Here is a 22,403-nt window from a genome sequence, read left to right as displayed (position 1 = left end):
GCCCTAGGGGTGAATCCTGTTCCCTTCCCTTGGGAACTATTTTGGGGGCCTTTAGAGAACTCAGTTTTCTTTTCCCCTCCCTCTTTCTTCTGGGGGGCGGCCTGTCCGGTCTTTTGAGAGTCCCTTCCAGTCCCCCTTGTGGACACCCGGGTACTAGCCCAAATGTCCGCCTCCTCAGCAAGCTTCCGGGGATTGGTCAGCTTGCTATCCACCAGGTGTTGACGCAGTTCAGGGAAACATTTTTCGAGCAGGTGTTCCTTCAACATCAAATCAAACAACCCCTCGTAGTCCCTCACCTCACTGCCTTTTATCCAACCCTCTAATGCCTTCTTTGCATTGTCCAGGAAATCCACCCAATTCTGTGTGCCCAGTTTGTGGCTACCCCGGAACTTCTGTCTATACTTCTCGGGTGTTAGTCCAAACTTCCTTACGAGCGCCACTTTCATGGTGGGGTAGTGGGTCTGCTCATCCTGCTCCAGGGCCAATAATGTATCCCTACCAGCTGGAGGCATGTATTTGTACAATCCCCCTCCCCAATACTTCTCTGGAACCCCATGGACTCTTAATGAGATCTCATAGGCCGCTAGCCACTTGGCGATATCATCACCCGCACTATAACTAGCTACTATGTCTTTTGCCAAATAGGGTTTGGATTCCCTGGTGATTCCTCTTTCTTCGCTGCCACCACTAGGAACAGGGTGTGCCCCGATCCGTAGGATCTGGAGATCTATCTCCCTGAGCCTCAACTCGTGAGCCATCCTCCGTTCCTCTTTTTCATTCTCCAGCTTCGCCAAATCCCATGTGAGCTGTCTTTTCTCCCTCCGGTCAGTGAATTCTGCTTCTAATAAGCCATGGCTAGAGACACTGCTGCCCTTCCTTGAAGGTGTTCTGGTCCCCGCTACTAGGTTCCCCACCTCAGGTTGGTACAGACCAACCCCCTCGCTGTCAGGCTCTCCATCCCTGTCCTCCTTCTCAACCTTACTTTCTCGTCGTGCCTCCCCCCAAGCCCTTAAGCTGGTCTGGAGCTCACCCTTCTTTGCACCTTGGGGACAAAACACCCCCTCTCGCTCACAAAACTCTCTGAGTTGGGCCACAGTGTAAGTTTCCACATCCTCTAATACAAACTCCATTTTGCCCACTCAGGATAGAAGACAGTTGCTTACAGAAGCTATGCAGGGGGGTACCTTTTGTAATACCTCCTCCCACCACCAGAAGTAAATTTGGAAAAAACAAAACTCAAAATTAGGAAGTCCGCTTGGAGAAAACTCCCGGTGTAGGCCTATGGACTACCCACAGTTATTGTCGAGTGGACGCAAGCACAGCTCTATCCCACCACTGAACACCAATTTTATGTTGGAAACCGGGCAACCGGGTCAGCAGTCACCAGGTTCCCAGCACAACGGTAGCTTGGCTCGAGCGGTTGGGGTACAGGCACCGTGTTAAGCGTACGTCACACCCTCACAATCACCATGCGTTCATCGGTTCCAAAAACGACACTACACCGTAAAAATTATGAAAGAAAGTAGTTTGTCTTTATCTTATTTTCTCTTAGTTGCAGGGTTCATAAAATAAATACAAGACAATAAGATTCTCCTTTAAAAGGGCAGGTCAAATAAATAATACCACAGTGGGGTCTCAATAAATAGGATCAGGTCATAAATAAGCAAGGAATAAATAGGGGTGCAATAAATACAAATGGCTAATAAATAATGTCAGACAATAAATACAATGCAGGAATAAATACGGTCAGACAATAAATACAGTCAATAAATAAAGCACCTTCAATAACTTAAATAACACAATTAATGACCATTACAGTTCACATACTCTCCTGAGGTAGTTTGGTTTTACTATGCCCAAGTACAGCTTGTGGTCATGTGGATGACATGGGAGGGGTGTCCCACCTAGATTGGTCAAGGCTGGCCTGTACTGAGGTAGAATAAGGGTAACCTAGGGATCTGGCTCTCCCAAAATACACAACCCCTCACAGAGGTCACTGCACCAGTCTCAGTTCACCCCTGGCACTCCCCGGCTGGTTCTAACACCCCTCTAGCCCCTAGAATGGTCTTTTAGGGCTCCACAGGGCCTCAGATGCCCTTTCTACCACTTACTGCCCTTTTCACGATGATCGGCTCCGCTCGGCGCCGTGTCGATGTCGTGAGGCGGCTCCGGTTCGATGTCGCTGGGCGGCTCCGGTTCGGTGTCGCTGGGCGGTTCCGGATCGATGTCGCTGGGCGGCCTCGGCTCGGTGTCGCTGGGCGGCTTCGGCTTGATGTCGCTGGGCTGTTCCAGATCGATGTCGCTGGGCGGCCTCGGCTCGATGTCGCTGGGCTGCTCCGGCTCGATGTCGCCTTCCGGCGTCGCAGGGTCCCGGTCTCCCCGCTTCCGGGTGTCTCCGGAGTGCGACCTCCACTCCCGACCTCCGGCGCGCTTCACCTCAGATTCCGGCGTCTCCGGAGTGCAATCTCCACTCCTGACCTCCGGCGCGCTTCACCTCGATCTCCGGCGACTCCGGAGTGCGATCTCCACTCCCGACCTCCGGCGCCCTTCACCTCGACCTCAGGTGACTCCTTACTCGACCTCCGGTGCCTCTCCACGACCTCCGTCGGCGCCCTCTATCGACCTCTGACGGCTCCGGGTACGACGTCTGCTTTCTGTCAGCGCCGCTTCTCCACCTCAGGCCTCAGGTCTCCAGGCTTCTTGACGTCAGGACTCCAGGAGGACACCGCTAAACAGGTCAGGAGCTTGCTGGTCTTCTTCTTTAAGGCCTCTACACAATATTTAGGTCCTTAAGATGGTTTTTCTGGTCTTGGTCCCACACAGGGCTCTAGGCTGGGCTTGGTCAGTAGGGACTAGCATCAAGGGTGGGTTTCTGGACCCCACTCCAAGCACTGGTTTCCACCCCTGCTGCCTTACTCCGACCTCCTTCTGAACTGGTCCTCTCTCCTCTCTAGTCAGATGCCAACTGCCACTCTGAGATGGCCTCCCAACATTCTAAACTGCCTCCCTCTGTCACAGGGTTGTAGAATGTTGCAGAAGGTTCTAGAAATCTCCAGTGGGTTCTGATGATGCCACAGGTGGCCTCCATTTTGTGTCTCAGGCCCTCAGACAGAAGTTCCAGGGGTAGGGAAAATGGCTCCCTGACCCTGCATCAACACTAAAAAGTCTGGTGGTTCCCAAAAAGGAAAAAATTCTAACAGGGTTTGAGGCAAAAGTGGGACAAAATAAATAATGATGAGGAGGGACCACCCAAAGGGCTGGCAGGTCTAACACTATGTACTTCAGACTCTATTCCAGATTGTGAAAGTTTGTCTTTCTCAATTAAATTTTCTCCCAACAATTGCTTTTCAGGGATTCTTATCTACCGTCCCCCAGGACCCCTGAATCAATTTCACATAACACTACCTTCCTATGTAGCTGAAGTGTTGACGTCTTCCTCCAATTTCACTCTATTGGGGGATCTTAATATCCATTTTGATAACAAGTCAGACAATGTAGCTACAGAACTGATAGCAAGTCTGGCTGCAGTTCGGCTGGTACAATTAGTTCCGACCCCAACACATATCAAAGGACACCTGTTGGACCCGATCTTCAGTAACAATACGGAACTTAAGATAGAGCCCTTTATCCACCTACCATGGACGGATCATTTTTTAATCCCCTTTCTTTGGTCGGTATCTAAATTTGTCTCCTTCATTCCCAAGCCACGTAAGACGAGAAATTGGTCTAAACTCCCCTTGGATCAATGGATCAATCATCTGACAGCTAATAGACCCCCTCTTTCACAGAATGTTTTAGTGGATAATAGGGAATTCAATGACTGGATATGTGGCTCGCTTGACTTGGTGCTCCCTGTGAAGGAAATTAGTCTAAAGAGGGTACGAGAAACAGCTCCATGGTATACGGAAGAGCTTAGAGTCTTGAAACGGCATTGCAGAAAGTTCGAAAGGAAGTGGCGGTTGGGCTACGCCATCATAGATAAAATCGCTTACAGAGAGGCCATCAGAGCCTATAAATAAAAAATTAAATCTAGCCAAGCCTCCTATTACAGTGATAAAATTATGAAGGCTCGATCAAAACCTAGTGAGATTTTTCACATCGTCAAAAATCTCACTAAACTTCCTTCACCTGTGATCCCCAGTGACAATACTCTTTCCCGCTGTAATGAGTTAGAGGAATTTTTCTACCAGAAAGTCAACAAAATCTACTCCTCGTTTGTCGTCTCTGACCGAGAACCCCTTCCCAAGAACCTGTCTCCTATCTTGGAAGAGGCTCAATCTTCATGTATAACTTTGGATCATTTCCCTTTGATTAAACGAGACATACTAGAGACTCTTATACAGCAAGTGAAATCTGGTTCCCCACGTGACCCTGCCCCCCCTCGCACTATGGTTTCGGTCAGTCAAATCATTCTCCCCACCCTGTTAGAGTTGCTTAACACCTCCTTAACCACCGGCAGTGTCCCACCTACATGGAAACAAGCCATGGTAAGGGCACTGCTGAAAAAGCCTACCCTTGACCCTACGGACTATAGCAATTACCGTCCCATCTCCTTGCTACCTTGGGCAAGTAAAATTCTGGAAAAATACATCAATTCCCATCTGACTGCATTTCTCGAGAATAACAAGTTACTGGATATCTCCCAGACGGGGTTCCGTCCTAAACATGGGACAGAAACGGCCCTGCTGGCCGTAACAGAGGAAACTAGGCGGATCTTGGATCGGGGAGGATCAGTGACAGTCATCCTCCTCGATCTAAGTGCAGCCTTTGATACAGTTAGCCACAAAACCCTATTGGACCGACTCCTTGATCTGGGAGTCTCAGGGAATGCTTTAGCCTGGTTTAGATCCTTCTTGTGTGGAAGAACCTTTCAGGTTTTTGATGGAGACTGCTATCCTCAAGTAAACCCCTGGCCTGTGGGGTTCCGCAGGGCTCGTCACTTAGCCCAGCCTTGTTCAATGTGTACATGAGACCCCTGGCTGAGATTGTTCACCCATATGGTATCAAGATCATTACATATGCGGATGACACTCAGCTAGTGGTCTCCCTTGCACAGGAGAACTATGGCACGGCTCAAGCCAATTTGACTGCTTGCATGGAAGCAATCAAAAACTGGATGACAGCCTCGTCCCTCAAACTCAACGGTGATAAGACCGAACTTATGTTGCTCGGACCACCAGCACTCTCTACCTTGGACCTATTATGGCCCTCTAGTCTGGGTGCCGCGCCCATCCCAAAAACCAACATAAAAAGTCTGGGAGTTTGGTTGGACAACTCTCTAACTCTGAACACCCAAGCAACTAAGACCTCTGCAACCTGCTTTGGAATAATCAGAATATTGAGGAAAATTCTTCCGCTTCTACCATTTGAAGCCAAGCAGGTTGCGATACAGGGCTTAATTCAATCTAGATTAGATTTCAGTAATGCCTTATATCTAGGGTCCCCACAATATGTCTTGCAGAAACTGCAGCGCATACAGAACTGTGCTGCCCGCCTTCTGCTTCAGCTCCCTCGTAAAGCATCAGTGGAGTCAGGACTGAAGAAGCTTCACTGGCTCCCTGTGAGGGATAGAATCAAATTCAAAGCCCTCTGCATCTCTCATCAGGCTTTTTGGAGTACTGGTCCAAAGATTAACCACTGTCTTCTTGCCCCGTATCAACCTAGCAAACAACTCCGCTCTGCCAAGGCATTCCTAGCTGAAGCTCCCAGGATTAGGAGATCAAGAGCAGGAGGCAGGTCCTTTTCTCACAACGCGGCCAAGCTTTGGAACTCTCTCCCTGTACAGCTCAGATGCGACCCGAATCTGCTTTCTTTCCGGAAAAAGCTTAAAACATTCCTTTTTCGTTGACTAATCACCCCCGGTGTTACTGTGTTATGAGGTACCATCTTCTTCTATGTCTAGCGCTTGGACGCCCCTGGGCATCAGCCGCGCTCTATAAAATTCCTTTCAATTCAATTCAATTCAAGCTGCCTACTTCCTGCAGCAGGAACACGTGGACCCCCAGAACAGCGTGACTGGTCTGGAGCGGAGGCGGTGCGGTACCCCGGCACTTAGGTACGTTTTATTTTAATTGTTTTCTACTCCAGTGAATTCCCCCCCCCCCCCCCCCCACCCTCCTTCCCTCGAGCATTCCGGCCGTCGCTGAATAATCATAAGTACGATTCTTTTCAACACTGGTCTATCATAATGAAGTCATTCTTTGAAAGTACATCTTATTAACTAGTGGGCTGTTTGTTTCAGTCCTTAAAACACGTTTTTTTCGGATGTTAAGCTGGGATATCTGAAATAGAGATTCAGGTGAAGTAGGAGGGTAACTACATATATTAAAACTCGATGAATTGATTTTCAATTTCAAAAAAATAATGTGCTCTGATCTCCGGCTCTGTTGCAAAGCGCCCCTAAAGCCCGCAGGTTGATAAAAACCTGCGTAAACAGAATCTGGGGATTTGTCAAGGATCATTAACCTCAAGAAGTTTCCAACTGCGCCCAAGGTTTAGTGCTGAGTGACTGAAATCCTGTCCTACAAGAGGGTCTTGGAAGCAATAGGACTTGTGTCCATTTCGGGGCATAATTACCATTCATATGCGTCGCCCTGGCGCCACGCAAGGGGGCGGAATGGCAACACAACTATTATGTATGATTAATAATACAGCCAGGCGGCTACTGCACTTTTGCTGCATTGGCCTTGTACTGCCGTGCTCAGTGGCTACCGGGTTAGTGAAAATAAATGACGCTTTTATTCCTCCCTCAATCTAACCACGTTACAGTCTACATATCCATAAGGCACCGTTTAGCAATATCAGGTGCATCAGTTGGGTCTCAGTCCCGCGTGCATAATCGACTTCTACTTTCCTACGGCATAAGCATTAACACCTATTGAGGCCATGGTAGGCATGATATAGTTGCATAATTTGCTAATCACAGAAAATGGAAATCTTGCGTCCTCGGTGTCACCTCACTCCCCAATCTCAACTGTACGTAACTGGCCCATTATGTAATGATCTGCTCGCGAAGCGGGTCACGAAGCGCCTGCACTGCCTACAATCCCCAGAGGGCAGTGGGAGAGAAGGCGGAGCCACGTCTACAAAGAGTAACAACGCGCGCAGACGTATGCGGGTAATTCCGGCAGCTTCCTGTTCTTCGTTGTGGATCCTGGAGGAAGAAGACCGGAGATAGTCGTTCGCTGATCGAGAGCTTCGTTGCCTTGCTTGGGGAGTCGGACTGCTCCATTCCAAACAGTCCCCGTGTGTGAGCGCCAGAGCGCGCTGGTACCATCAGAAGCTCGCCTACGCCGTGAGTAAAACTGACAGCAAGCCAGGAACGTTTACCCGGTACCCATAGACTTGTGGGAAAGAGAGGCGGCGCCTCTCACGCTAACGAGCAGTTAGCACGAGACTCCTAACGGGGAGCTAAACTTTGGGCCCATCATTGTGTTATTTATCAGGATTTCCGTTACCGTTTTTCATCCATTGACACCCTACAACTGCTTTATGGGAGGAGTGACCCGTGGGTGTGTTTTGTCCTCCTAATGTCGACAGTTACTGGGGAACTATAGCAAACTGGAGGAGGACCCTTTTTGTTGTCAATATGTGGAACTATGGCTTAGACTGCACTTTCAGAAAGTAGTAAAAGTACTGGTTCATGGGGTGCATCTCAGAACTACCGAGACAGAAGTCTGTCAACACGCAGGGGTTTCACAGCACTATGCCCCGCTATAAGTGGAAACCGAAGGTTCTGAGAGCATCGATACGTTTTAGCACGGGGGGGTTCTTCGCAGGTGTGTACCTGGGGAACCGGTGTGCTGTCTTTGTGAAAAGTGAATGGTTGAGCATGTGAGAATGCTGGTGTGTTCTTCTTGTTTCTCATGACAGGTATGAAGTAATACCTGTGGTTAGAGGAGGATCGCAGAAATTGTGCTGCATCACTGAAGCAGGTATAGAAGAAGGTCTAGTGAGAATTCATTGAGAGTAGTGTTGCATGCTTCCGTTTAAGTTAACGGTGTATTTTTGTATTACAGGTTCTCCTCCCCGCTGTTCCCTTCCTACCCTTCCCTCACTTGATCGTTCCAACACTCCGTGCAATTACTGTGGTAGTTTGGGGAGATCTAGGGATGGAAATCTTGTTACGTCGCTCGAACCCCGAGGAGCACCCATTTCGGAACAGGAGCATAACACGTTATCAGTTTCCGATTGGACCTTTTCCTTATTAAAAATAGTTCCTTGCAAAATATGTGCCAGTCTGGGGAATGAATCCCATCATCCCTGTTTTGAGATACTATGTTGAACGGCTGTTTTTGTATTGCAAGTCCCCCTTTGTTATACTTTGCATTTCAATGTTGCCTTGGTAGATTTAATTATTTTAAAAAACAGGAATCTCAGAAGGGCACAGGATAGGTGGAGGCTTCACAGTGGGCATTAGACAGAGGGCCCGGAATAGAATGTTCTAGGAATGGTATAGGAATATAATGTGCTCTAATCATTTGCAAGTAAATAGCCAGGTAAAACACGAGAGGCTGCATAAACAGATAGATAAAGAGCCCTATGTGGTCAGATAGAGCCGGAACGTGGGAGTCAGTTCATGAATAAAATGGAGGCAGGTTTGTGTAGACACAATCAGTACAGAGAGGTTCAACCGAGATTCACAGAGCAGAAAGAGAGAGGGCACGGTAAGTGATCAAAGAGGGAGTTAGGAAGAGAGAGGGGAGAGGATAATGGGAGGGAGAGAGAGAGAGAACAATAACTAGTGAGCGACCGAGAATGACAGAGCGAGTGAAATGTAAACAAGTAAATAGAGAAAGGAGAGGTAAAGAGAAGAGAGAGCGAACAATATAGATAGAAAGAGCGACGGAAAGGCATAGGCCAACAGGAAGACATAGATAGACTTAGTTGGGGTGAGGTACCCATATTAAGAGATGAATTCATGCCGTGCCATGCAGTGCCGCTTGCTTTCCTGTTCTTTGCGTGCATGTTTTTCACACCGCCTGTTCTCACGTAGAAAGAGAACAGAAAAGGTTCATTGTTTTTATATCGGTCGCTTTTTGCAAAGTGGTGCTCCTCTGTTCAGTTCCTCCACCAATGAGTGTGCAGTGAAACATGTTATGAAATAGGCCCGGTGAGCACCGTTAGACCCCCTCCCAGCTCAGATTTCTTTTATCGCTGCCTGGCGTTCCTCTTTCAAAAGCAATGTCTTCCCAAGGTCACCCTGGCTTTCAAGAGGCATCGTGCATGCAAACAGGACGCTGTTGTGAGCCTGGCATGTGTCTGCTATACCATGTATGCGAAATGTGTGTCTGGAATGTTATTTGTATGTGCCATGCCTGTTCCTCGTAAGAGATTAGAATGTATCGAACCTGTAGTCAGGCAGTGTTTAGTTTGCATGTTTCTAGGGGAAGTTTGATTCCTTACAGGGGCTAGTGATACTTGTACGTGGATATGTGTAAACTTTGAGCCTTATCTGCACGGTGCCTGACCAAAACACCTATGACTTAGGTTAGTCACTCATTTGAAACGGTAATGTGCGCTTCGTTGCCCCTCATTTGTAGTGGACACACTGGGTAGTCACCTCTGTATCCAGGTACGCCCAGGTGAGTAGAAAATGATGAGTTGAGAAGAAATGGGGAGTGATGGATCGATAGTGGGCAAAGGAGTAGTAGAAGAAACGTGAAAGGGAGGGAGAACTGATAGGGAAGAAGCCATGACCCTGATGGGCGAAGAGCAAGTGGGGAGAGTCCGCTGTAAATTGATTACACACGCCTGCTTTTCTTTCCTTCAAGTTATTTGTTTTTTTACGTTTTCAGTTTTAAATGCCCATATCATCTGTAGAGTTGTGTTAAGGTGCCTTGGCACTGGTGAATGCACCCTCCCTCTTTGCCCTCTCTAGTGCAGGCGCTGGGCATCCATCTGCTTGGGGTGGCATGGACAAGGGGTAGTGGCACAAAGCTCAACCAAGCTCAGTGCTGATTCTTTACTGGGTTTAAATAGCTCCACAGCACCTCTGTGCAAGAGGCCACTAAATAGATAACACTGTACTACACTGCAATGTAGCACACAGCATCAGTGGTTCGCTAATACATTTGTACAGCACGTTCTTGGTGCTCTGAAGTGCTTAACTGCCTAATGAAGAAAGACCAGCCCATGTGTGTTCTGAAGGTTAATAAGTGGCTTGAAAGAGACAGCTTTTGATCACTTTATAGAACTTGAGGTGATCTTTTTGCCCTTACGCAAGAGACAGCCTATTCCAGTCCTTCAAGGCCAGCACTGACACAGTCTGGCCACGTCGAATTACGTTTTTTAAAGTACAGACTCCACAAAGGAACGATTTTGAGAGTTCAAGGATCTTTGTAACCACCTGAACATGTCACTCATAAATATGGGATCTTTATAAAGCCTGATTGGTTTCAGATCACTCACTATTTCACCAGTCTCTTGACAGGGAGTCCTTGAATGGTCGCCAGTGCTGGGGATACGTGGCTGCCCCCTCCAGTGCATAAGTACCTGAGCCGCTGCATGCTGTAATTTCTGCAGCCTTAACAGCAAGCCTTCAGGGAAGTCGAGAAATACCCTGCAAGCATAATCCCACCCAAATATATCCACCACGGTGAATTCCTGCACCCTATGCTGGAAAGAGAGACACAGCACCCTATGCACCCTATTGTCATTGTATGATAAAATGATGAGCTACATTCCCTAAGCGCTAGTGTCCAAGTAAATTCATCACCCTGTCAATCATGGTATTGTACATGTTAGCTTGTGGTTCTATCCAATAAGATTAAGAATAGTTGTGCTACTGCTGGATCAGTAAATTGTTGTTCATTTTAGTTCCATATTCCCAGAGCATTCTCATTATGTGTCAAACTTCTATAAGGTTTCTTAACTCCCACAACTCTAAACAGTAGTACTGACTAAGCTGTTCTTCACACTTTCTGGTTTGCTTGAAAATGCACCATTTGCCCACTCTATTTTCAAAATTTTCTCGTGGGGAGAACTCCCTGTAGGTGGTTCTGGCTCGCTCGCTCGCCGCAGTGAAGTACAATTGTTTTACGCCTCACCACTTTCAAATGTCACCAGCCGCCACTGAAAGTCACTGTGTCACTAGTCTGAGACGGCTGATCATATCTCAGTAGTAGACATTGGGCACTGCCTCCCCAGACACATCACTCAGGCAAAAGGTAATGCTGCGCCACAGAATTACCATTGATACATTGTAGCCAGTTAGCAGGTAGGTAATCCTCAGCTACCCTCTGAAGTCTGCTGGAGCAGCGAGCTTCCCACGTCATGCTGCCACTCCAGCTAGTTTCACAGTCAGAATAGCAGCACTACAACTTGACAGGTGAGGCATGCGCTATGCCGATTAGGAGTGACTTTGCATTTCAGCGCAATGAATACGGACCACGTCACTGAAATTTTTACTATTTTTACCCCAGACATAAAATTCTGGGCTCAATCACACAGCTATTCAAAAAATCTAATATAGTTGTTTGCATTTTTTAGGGAATAAAAAAACATGGCACCCATTACTCAACATATGGTTCAGGTATTTGAGGATCTTTTACAATTCCTTAGGATGTATTTAGAACTTGGAATGATCATGCAGATGTTAAGGGAGCTTTCTCAAAATGAAATGCCTCAGTCACACAGCGTTTATCAATCAGGCGGTGGAAATATAACACCCATTCATTTTTTTCATGGATTTTATGCTCGGTTTAATACAAAACATACATTTTGCTCCGCTGCAGAATTAAGAGAAATGTGCTGTGCCATTCGCCTATGATTTCAATCTCTTTACCTCTTTTCCTCACGTAGGCTGCTAGGAATGATCAATAGCCATGCTGGAGATAAAAAGATCACGGACAGGATGCCTTGGTGCACCAATAGATTTTTATTAACTGTTTCTTTGCTTCCAACCTTACTGCAGGCCAGTTATAAAAACAAAACAAAAGAAAAACAATGCTGTTGGATGGAGCACGACAGTACTCCCTAAATTAGTAGTAGGCAGTTTTCAGAAAGCTTATAACAATGGTGCACACACGAGGAGCAGAACTAGCTCTTAACGGCCATTTCAGAGGCCAGACTCTATGCTGATCAGGTGCAGCAAACAACTTGCTCAACAATACACATTAAAGAGTCAAAGCCCTGTGAAGAGGAAGACCGGTAAGGTAAACTGAACAGAAAACTGACAAAGCAGAAAAAGGTGACTGCAACAGAAGCAGGTTCCAGTGGGCACCTAACTGAAAAGAGGGGGGAGGGGTGCTAGCTGCACACTATCCCAAGTGAAGGATTTTTGTAGAATGCCACCATCATTTTTCATTGGCAGCTGCAAATAGCTTTAGTAAACTATTCAGAGAAACAACATCCGGTCATGAACCTGCTGAAAAATCCTAGCGTTGTTTAAACCACCATTAAAATGTAATCTGTTGGTAACCACCAGTTTAGACAAGACAATCAGGATTGAGACCGTACCACTAGACAATAAAAAAAATCAAATATTAGATGCAAGTAGGGAGCTAAGGATTATTTCATCCTCATCATAAAATCGGCTTACCTTTCTACAATCCAATCTGGGTGGACCACTTTTTTTCCTTTCAGATCTTTTACTTTGCTATTTGGAAGATTTGTAGCAATTATGTGAGTGGTTTTGGACGTTGAATAATATAAATGGAACTGGCCTCCATGCAACATCATGAGCCGGCGTAATTCATCAGCTGAAGGATCTAGAAGAGTTGAGAAGGATTTAACAATACAGCTATACAATTAATTATATATTTTTATTGCATCATCTGTACACACAACCCCAACACACATTTAGAAACTGTCACTCCAGATACATAACCAAAGTATGCTTGGTTCAACAATATGAAACACCCACTGGGACTGTTGGGCATTGGTATTCCAGATGTTATATTCGTCTTGACCTAGGCGACTGTCTTCAACATTGTCCATGACCAGCTGCAGAGTTGCACTGTGTGTCCAAATCAGCCTTAACTTCTCAGTCTTTCCTGAGCAAACGGGTGTGAAGGAGTCTGCCAGATTTCCCAGTAAACTTGTTGCAATGTGGTGGATCTCAGGTTTATGGCCAATCTTATTTGACATCGGAGCACAACCACTGGCTAAGATCAAGCACCTTAATCAGGATGACATTTGGCTAAATGAGCGACTAGATAAAAACTGGATGTTGAGGAATGACTGCGTGGGGAAATGACTGGCCTGGGTCAGGGCCATCCAGGGTTGCGCAAAACAAATGCCTAGCCTTTAATGCTCCTAAAAATGGGTATACGTTTGGAGGTCTCACATCACATTCAAGGGCCGTGACAAATGGTTGTGTTGCTAGGAGATAGAGCAGTTAGGGCTGGACTGTTCCCATGAAGCACAAGGTCAAGACTGATTTGCATATGGCCATGTCTGAACTGGGGTGGCGTGGTGAGCAAAATAACGATGGATTAAATCCAGATCTGTGACTGGGGGTGAATGTTTTGCCAATGTGCAACATTCTGTCCATCATCTTGTGTGTTTTGCTGTTCGCCCTATGTGGGAAGGGTATGCCCAGACGTGGGTCCCGTGCTCACTACGCCACTGGAGTCAAGCCATCCTGGCTAAAGAGGGGTGAAACCCCGATTTCGGTCCTAGGATGCTTGATTCCGGTCCAGGGAAGACATGGCTTGGCAGTTCGGGCTGGACTGTTCCCATGAGGCACAGGGTCAAGACTGATTTGCATATGGCCATGTCTGAACTGGGGTGGCGTGGTGAGCAAAATAACGATGGATTAAACCCAGATCTGTGACTGGGGGTGAATGTTTTGCCAATGTGCAACATTCTGTCCATCATCTTGTGTGTTTTGCTGTTCGCCCTATGTGGGAAGGGTATGCCCAGACGTGGGTCCCGTGCTCACTACGCCACTGGAGTCAAGCTATCCTGGCTGAAGAGGGGTGAAACCCCGAAACCGGTCCTAGGATGCTTGATTCCGGTCCAGGGAAGACATGGCTTGGCAGTTCGGGCTGGACTGTTCCCATGAGGCACAGGGTCAAATCTGATTTGCATATGGCCATGTCTGAACTGGGGTGGCGTGGTGAGCACAATAACGTTGGATTAAACCCAGATCTGTGACTGGGGGTGAATGTTTTGCCAATGTGCAACATTCTGTCCATCATCTTGTGTGTTTTGCTAGGAGATAGAGCACCATGGATCTCCATCCCCTAGACAAATCTCAGCAAGAATTTGAGAATAGTTTTTAACTATAAAATGTCAGATAAACCTCACACTTGAGGTTGTGAATCGTATATTCATTGCCTGAAATGGCCAAGACCATCACACTTACCACCCTGAACTATGTAACAGCCTCAAAAAAAAAAAAAAAAAAAAAGAAGGATCCCTTAGCCAGGGTTGGACTGTGACAGAAAGCAGGCCCTGGCACCAAAATAAAAGTGCCTCACATTAGCGAATCAAATAGCTAGAAAAGTGGGCCACATTTGCAAACAGGGTAGTTTTGAACTTAAAAAGGCATGTTGTATAAGTGTTTTGCAAAGTATGGGAGATGACATGCATTTAGGCTTGCTACAGACAACTTTTGGGGTAAGATCAGGGAAATCAACAGTAAAAACTGGCCCACCATACCATAAAACCGGCCCCAAAATATTTTTTTTTTAAAACAGGCCACACACTGATCAATAAGACCAGCCCCTTGGGCACTGCCTGACTGCTCTATAGGACAGTCTGACCCTGCACCTCAGCATGCCCAAAGAAGATACTCAGTAAAAGATTGAAGCGGGCCAGGCAGACTAATTTCTACATCTAACAACACAGTCATGTCAACCAAATGGTCAAGAGTCTAGGCATTCAACAAATTAAATTCAGGATCTCCTATCTCGCAGTAAACCACTTTGGAAGAATGCCATAAATTACCCAAGGAATTTATTCCCAAAATGCATACTTAATCCTTCATATATTCATCAAACAGCATTCCGGTGTCAAATTCCTCGCTGCAAAATATTAACTATTAGAGGACAAAGATGGCTGCCTGAGGCAGCACTTTCAGGAATGCTTTACCCACTAGAGTGTGGAAAAAAGATAATCATCTATGTCTGAAAAGGTACAGAAGTTAGATATTTTCAAAAGGCATTCACAATAGCCACCTGATGCCTTCTTCTTGCCCCACTGACTTCTGTTCTTGTAAAACTAGCCTTTCCTCTGACATCTTCAGTTAAAAAACAAAATATATATAGTCATGATATCATAGATGCTAAAACAAGAGATAATATTGAAATTCTTCTAAATCTCACACAGGTACATCTAACATTTTATTAATTTTCTGTAAACTTAGCACAATTGCCATGTGAAAAGCAAGTGATCAAAATGCTGCTTTTCTATAACAATTTCTAAAACTTTGACAATGGTCTACATAACTCTGTGGAATACAGCACCCAGCAAATGGGCTTATGTCTCATTTTGCTATGCTCCAAACACATTTACTGTAACACTAATAAAACAAATACTACTATCACCAGGTAGAATAAAATTACATAATTAGGTTTCATCCTTGCAGCCCAATATGGGGCTCTTTTGTGTGAAGGCCCAACTTGAAGTGCATTTTTCCTGGATCATTAATATCAAAGGAATGTTTCCCTTTCACGCATACCCCCCTTTCCGTTCCCACATTTCTCCACCAGTTGCCAGTTAACAACATGGGTGTTTTTAGAACAAGCATCTTTCTCTTTGCCCTTCACACCTTTCAAGGAAGCCCACTGACAAATGATTCAATTGGCATAACTTTCTCCATTGGCCATGCAAACTTAGGGATGAGAAGGTAATCATATCGGACGAAATTATTTTTTTGCTACTTATAACATAAAAAGGTTTTTGCACAATCGAATATTCAAGATCTTCTGGGCCCAAATAAATGTATACAACCACGTGTTGTTTGATTTTTTAGGTTTCCAATGGACCTTTTAGTACAATACACATTAACTGCACACTTTCAAATTAAAAATTATACACTCTAACAGAACTTCTCAGAAACATATTGAAGAATAATTAACCAAAAACATCCCACTCAAAACTGTACGCAAGCAGATCAATGAATCATGAAATGCAGCTCAACTCAGCAGGAGACAAACCCCAAGATTAGAAAATGTGTTTGAGGCATACGCAGATGACCCAATATTCCACTACAGGGCCTTTCTCTTTGTGGCAGGCACCACCAAAATGATAGCCAAAGTAAAAACTAAATTATAAGACAAAAATAGCATGAACAAGGAGAATGAAATAGGTTAGAGAGGACAAAAGCTGTTTCAATCCGTCACACATGCGGTTATCAGCGGTGTGATTAGGCTGCAAGCCAAAATAGCCGCCAGATAAGAGTGCTTCGACCCTACCAGCAAATATTCATGTATTTCTTCTGAATGCCTGGTGTAAATTGTAAAAACAAACAAAAAAAAAAACCAAAAGAAGCAAATGATGGACGGAATGCTGAACAATGCAAACATTCACCCCCAGTCACAAGGATCTGGGTTTAATCCATCATTATTTTGCTCACCCCAGTTTGAACAGAGCCATATGCAAATCAGACGTGACCCTGTTCCCCATGGGAACAGTTCAGCCTGAACTGCCAAGCCAGGTCCTCTCTGGACCGTAAACAAGCATACTGCTCCTATAACAATCTGGCAAGGTTTTGACAAAAGACATTTTATGTGCCGATTCCTGCCAACTGTTGCCTAGTGACAAAATATCTGCAATTTCAGTAGCTGCATCTGATGGCAACAGGACACGATGGGAAAGTATCATCCCTGCAATAATTCCTTATTCATTCATAAATTTCATAATAGTACAACTACAATGCTGTGAAATAAACAGCTAGCACACTGCACAGATACCAGGAAGAAGCACAGTGGTGTGCAGAACAAATTGGGGGCATAATGAACACAGAAACAGATAGTAGGAGTCACTGTCTCAATCTGTCGACCACCAGGTATACCAGATCTTATTTTTTTTCAAACATGCATGAAATGTTATGCTTAGAAAATACTGAAAAAATAATCACCACTTGATAAATGGAAAATAGAAGCAAGGGTTTCTGTTGCCATGGAGTATTCAAATCAAAATATCAAATGAAATATTCATATTTTTTGCAGTTTATGATAGGACAATGTAATAAGGTACTGCTAACGATAACACCCTTAATAGTACAGCTCACTGTACCCTGCCATCAGCTGTACATTATACATATCTGAACTGAGGTGTTTGGCCTAAATAGTTTAATCTCAGTCCTACAGGAGCATTCACCCATGCTCCTAAATTAGTTTCCAATGTCAATTGTATTGCCCCTTAGGTATCAGGAATTGCTAGCCTGTGTGCATTTGCACATACTGATCAAAAGTGGTCCTTCAAATGATTCATGTTAGTACCCTAGTTGAATGATCGATTTTCTATTGTTGACGATACAATGCCACCATCGACAATGGCTACCAGGGCAGACACAAGGGAGTCAGGTGGGAGAAGCACACTACTTAGTAGTCAGGGAGAAAGAGGAAGCTCATCCTTTTGCTCAAGACATGTTTGTTGTTCATTAAAGGGTATGCATGGCCTGAGAATCCAACTACTGTTGCCTGGACCCTGGAGTCATTGAAGCCTCTGAATCTGTTCAGACTGGGAATTCTGCAGGTGGATTTACAGTCTGAAAGAAACAACTTGCAGCTGCTGCACAAAAGAAACACAACCCTGGTAAAAGGAGGGACAGTGCCTAAAGACTTTTTTTGTAAAAATGGCAAGAGGCTTTGTCAGCTAGCTCAGTGTGGATAGCACTCTGCTAATCCTATGCTTAATAACTCTGGTAGAAAAACAGACATTTAAGGCGAGCAGATTTGCAGTGTCGGTGGGGTTTTAGATGTTTCCATGTAAAGGAACTGCTTTCCGCCTAAAACTTGGGAACTACCCAGGATTCCCTGCCCTCTTTTTCACATAAAGTACAGGTAACGCACAATCGACAAAACCTTCCGGAAAAGTTTAAAAACAAGATGGAAAGATGGGTGAAATGTAGCATCCCTACAGTGTATGTTGCATTTGCTAGCTCTCAACCAAATTATCGTCTTACACAAATTCATTAATGTTTTTGCCAGTGTGCCATGCCTTCTGCAAAACACAAGTCACTTCTTGTAAATCTGGCTTATGAAGCATTAGAGAATTAGAATAGACATGAATGCTCAATAGGGGAATTCATAAAGGGTAGACTTGCGGTGTCTGACCTGTTTAAATATTATATTGCAGCACAACTGTGGAGGGAAATCCAAATGAAAACTAGCATATAAACGTAAAGAAAACACCTAGGAATTAACAAATCAGAAGATTACTGACACATACCTAGGAAATGGGCACTAAAGCGGACAACAGCCCCCACTGTATACAGTCTGCACTTTTACCTCCTGGGAACGTCTTGTGCAATCTGTAAAAGCTGATTTTGTGAACCGCATTTTGAAACAGAGGAATATGAGGAAAGGCATAATATAGGAGGTATGGCCACTGCAGCATTGGGGCACCTCCTAGTGATCTCTTCTTAGGAAACTCTAGGCAGCAAACTATAATGCATTTTTTGCTCGTACTCAAGACAAAATAGTTCTATGGAGTGATTGCCCCATAGAAGAAACAAGTGGTTCACCATATTATGAAGAAGCTCCTATTCGTTGTTAATGGAATACATTCGAAAACAGAAGTCAGTTGATAGATTCTCTCCGACAAATAACCAAAAGAAGGTGTGAAGTCCGTGGAGAACAGAATAGTCAACCAGTAACCGCTATAAAAAAGTGCATGAGATCCTACAGGTAGTCGGGACACCACCTAACAGGAGGTGAGAGTCCATCAGCCCACCCTTACTGGCGGAGCATCGTCATTTGGAACTCTAAGGAATCATGGTCTGTGCCCACACTCGCGGATCGCCAGGGGCTTCGCTAGGTGCACAGGTCAGTGATTGCTAAAAGAGAACACTCCTGCCAGGGTTTATACCTCAGACCTGGGGACTCAAGGAATGTGCAGTGCTCATGTGTAATGTGAGGTTAAAAATGAATACTTGGTCAAAAAATGTGTTTATTAGGCATTAACCAAGTTTCATATCTAAAAGAGCCTATAGTCTATTCAGAAAGATATATAGACTAATCTCTGGCTCAGTTATGGTGTGGTCGACATGTTTCAGCCGTAGTGGTCAAATCGACCCGGCTTTCTTCAGAACCAAAAAATATATTCTAAGATGCTACTGCTCCAAAAACACGTGATTTGTGAAAACAAAATACATGCAAAAATGTGAACATTGAATAAGATAGTGGCAATAGCCACCCTACCAGACATACAGTCTCGTGTTTGAGCGCAAGAACAATGTCTCCTTTCCTAAAAAGAGTCAAAACAGGTCAAACATCAGGGATCGACACCATGCACAAGAAAAAAGCACCACTGGTTACCATTCGGCAAAGCTAATTCTGCACTGCCATTACTTTATAAAAACTCAAATGATGTGAACATCACAACAATATATAAATTATGATGAAAAAACTCACCCAGCCTTATGTGGGAGAACTGCCTCACCTCACCCGGCTGACTGCTCGGAGAAGGAGGCACCGCTCTGTTTAAATGTGGAGAGAAAACAGACACGTTGCACATGGATACCTGTCCGCTTCATACTCAACACATATACCTTTAAACAAAAACCCAAAAATTAAAAAGTCAAAAGACCTCAAGACCACCCATGAGAAGCGTCGAATGCAGGTCGCAAAAGCGTGTTGGCAAATCCTACCCTCGTCTGGAACATAAGACTCAGGATAGGATTGTAATTCAATATGTTTTAATGGAGTTTGAGATGGCAATATATTTCTCCAATAAATAGGCAAGTTGGCTAGTCAAGAAAATCCAAGGCAGGGTTGATTTTAAGAATCCAGGGCATAGGGGTGTAAGCCCTCAACTCTAGAGAGCTGCAGAACCCTCCCTCGGTTACAGTTAAAGGACCAATGTACCTTAAACAAATATTGTGAACAAACGGAACATTGACAGCACTGACTCTCCCCTTACCTGTCCGTCGATACCTCAGACTTGCCAACGAGCCGTCTGGGAGGTATCAGCAGGAAGGGGAGGGTTCCTTTTATGTCCACTTCAAACGGAATAATCATTGTTGATTACGATCAGGTGCAGGTCCGCCAAAGTTCGTCAGGCAGCCGCCGAACGAGAGACCATGCGCGTGACTGGAACGCATGCCATAGAGCATGCGCATTTGTGCAAGTCCTAGGGCGCAGATGCAAGCAAGCAGTGTCACTGAAAAGCGCATGCGTGTTGAAGAAGCTAACGCTTCGCAGCAGACGCTTTGTTGAAGTTTTATAATTGTATAAACACAGGCTGCAATCCTATACCACACGTCAGTGTAAGTGCACATGTAGAGAATAATGGGGGGGCGGCACCGCATCAATCCCAAAACAAAAATGGCAAAGATATGGCAAGTCTGAGGTATTGACGGACAGGTAAGGGGAGAGTCAGTGCTGTCAATGTTCCGTTTGTTCACAATGTTTGTTTAAGGTACATTGGTCCTTTAACTGTAACCGAGGGAGGGTTCTGCAGCTCTCTAGAGTTGAGGGCTTACACCCCTATGCCCTGGATTCTTAAAATCAACCCTGCCTTGGATTTTCTTGACTAGCCAACTTGCCTATTTATTGGAGAAATATATTGCCATCTCAAACTCCATTAAAACATATTGAATTACAATCCTATCCTGAGTCTTATGTTCCAGACGAGGGTAGGATTTGCCAACACGCTTTTGCGACCTGCATTCGACGCTTCTCATGGGTGGTCTTGAGGTCTTGAGGTCTTTTGAGTTTTTAATTTTTGGGTTTTTGTTTAAAGGTATATGTGTTGAGTATGAAGCGGACAGGTATCCATGTGCAACGTGTCCGTTTTCTCTCCACATTTAAACAGAGCGGTGCCTCCTTCTCTGAGCAGTCAGCCGGGTGAGGTGAGGCAGTTCTCCCACATAAGGCTGGGTGAGTTTTTTCATCATAATTTATATATTGTTGTGATGTTAACATCATTTGAGTTTTTATAAAGTAATGGCAGTGCAGAATTAGCTTTGCCGAATGGTAACCAGTGGTGCTTTTTTCTTGTGCATGGTGTTGATCCCTGATGTTTGACCTGTTTTGACTCTTTTTAGGAAAGGAGACATTGTTCTTGCGCTCAAACACGAGACTGTATGTCTGGTAGGGTGGCTATTGCCACTATCTTATTCAATGTTCACATTTTTGCATGTATTTTGTTTTCACAAATCACGTGTTTTTGGAGCAGTAGCATCTTAGAATATATTTTTTGGTCCTGAAGAAAGCCGGGTCGATTTGACCACTACGGCTGAAACATGTCGACCACACCATAACTGAGCCAGAGATTAGTCTATATATCTTTCTGAAAAGACTATAGGCTCTTTTAGATATGAAACTTGGTTAATGCCTAATAAACAAATTTTTTGACCAAGTATTCATTTTTAACCTCACATTACACATGAGCACTGCACATTCCTTGAGTCCCCAGGTCTGAGGTATAAACACTGGCAGGAGTGTTCTCTTTTAGCAATCACTGACCTGTGCACCTAGCGAAGCCCCTGGCGATCCGCGAGTGTGGGCACAGACCGTGATTCCTTAGAGTTCCAAATGACGATGCTCCGCCAGTAAGGGTGGGCTGATGGACTCTCACCTCCTGTTAGGTGGTGTCCCGACTACCTGTAGGATCTCATGCACTTTTTTATAGCGGTTACTGGTTGACTATTCTGTTCTCCGCGGACTTCACACCTTCTGTTGGTTATTTGTCGTATTCTGATGGGATTGGAGGTGTTTTAGTCCTTAAACTAAGTATCCCTGTTTTGACCCCTTTATAGAGTGAGTTTTTTGTTGATTAGAGCAGCTACGGCTGCGGGTCTTTTTCAGACTCTAGGAGTTTCTAGTAGTCTTATCTCGCTCCCCATTGTCTTTGACTTTGAGCACCCCCTTCCATGATGGCTGACTTTGCAGGTTTGGCTTTTGATGACGAAACCTTGAGCAATATCTTGTCTGACAACCCTAGCATCCTTGACTCCCTACCAGAAATGACGGGGAATCCCAAGGATGACTGGGCTACTTTACTCAATCTTAGAAAAACACAATCACGCACAGCAGTCCATGGCCTTGTCATGGCTGAATATCTACGAGGAAAATGTGCCCCTACGGGTTTGATTGTCACTAACGCACCAAGATTGTTTCTTACAGACAAACAGTTTATACGGGATTGGTCACTTATTGCCTGGCGGTGTACCCGTGATTGGTTAATTCTTATTATCAGCACAGCGAAACGCCAGGCAGATGCCATTCTTGTTGAAATTCAAACTTTAGAAGGGCAAATCAAAACAACTATTACATCAGCCCTTT

The 22,403-nt window shown here is 45.0% G+C and overlaps 1 protein-coding gene across 4 annotated transcripts in view; it reads right to left on the bottom strand.

Annotated features, from left to right (window-relative positions):
• REV1 (REV1 DNA directed polymerase) overlaps positions 1–22,403 on the bottom strand; it is a 489,784-nt gene that overhangs the window by 351,383 nt on the left and 115,998 nt on the right. For all 4 annotated transcript variants that reach the window (XM_085622772.1, XM_085622774.1, XM_085622773.1 and 1 more), the window contains one exon: positions 12,542–12,710. In XM_085622772.1, coding sequence (XP_085478898.1) covers positions 12,542–12,710 — 169 coding nt within the window. The remainder of the gene's footprint in view (positions 1–12,541; positions 12,711–22,403) is intronic.

This window comes from Triturus cristatus, chromosome 8 (genome assembly GCF_964204655.1).
Source record: "Triturus cristatus chromosome 8, aTriCri1.1, whole genome shotgun sequence".
In the NCBI taxonomy this organism is placed as follows: Eukaryota; Metazoa; Chordata; class Amphibia; order Caudata; family Salamandridae; genus Triturus; species Triturus cristatus.
This window is presented reverse-complemented; position numbering and strand designations above follow the sequence as displayed.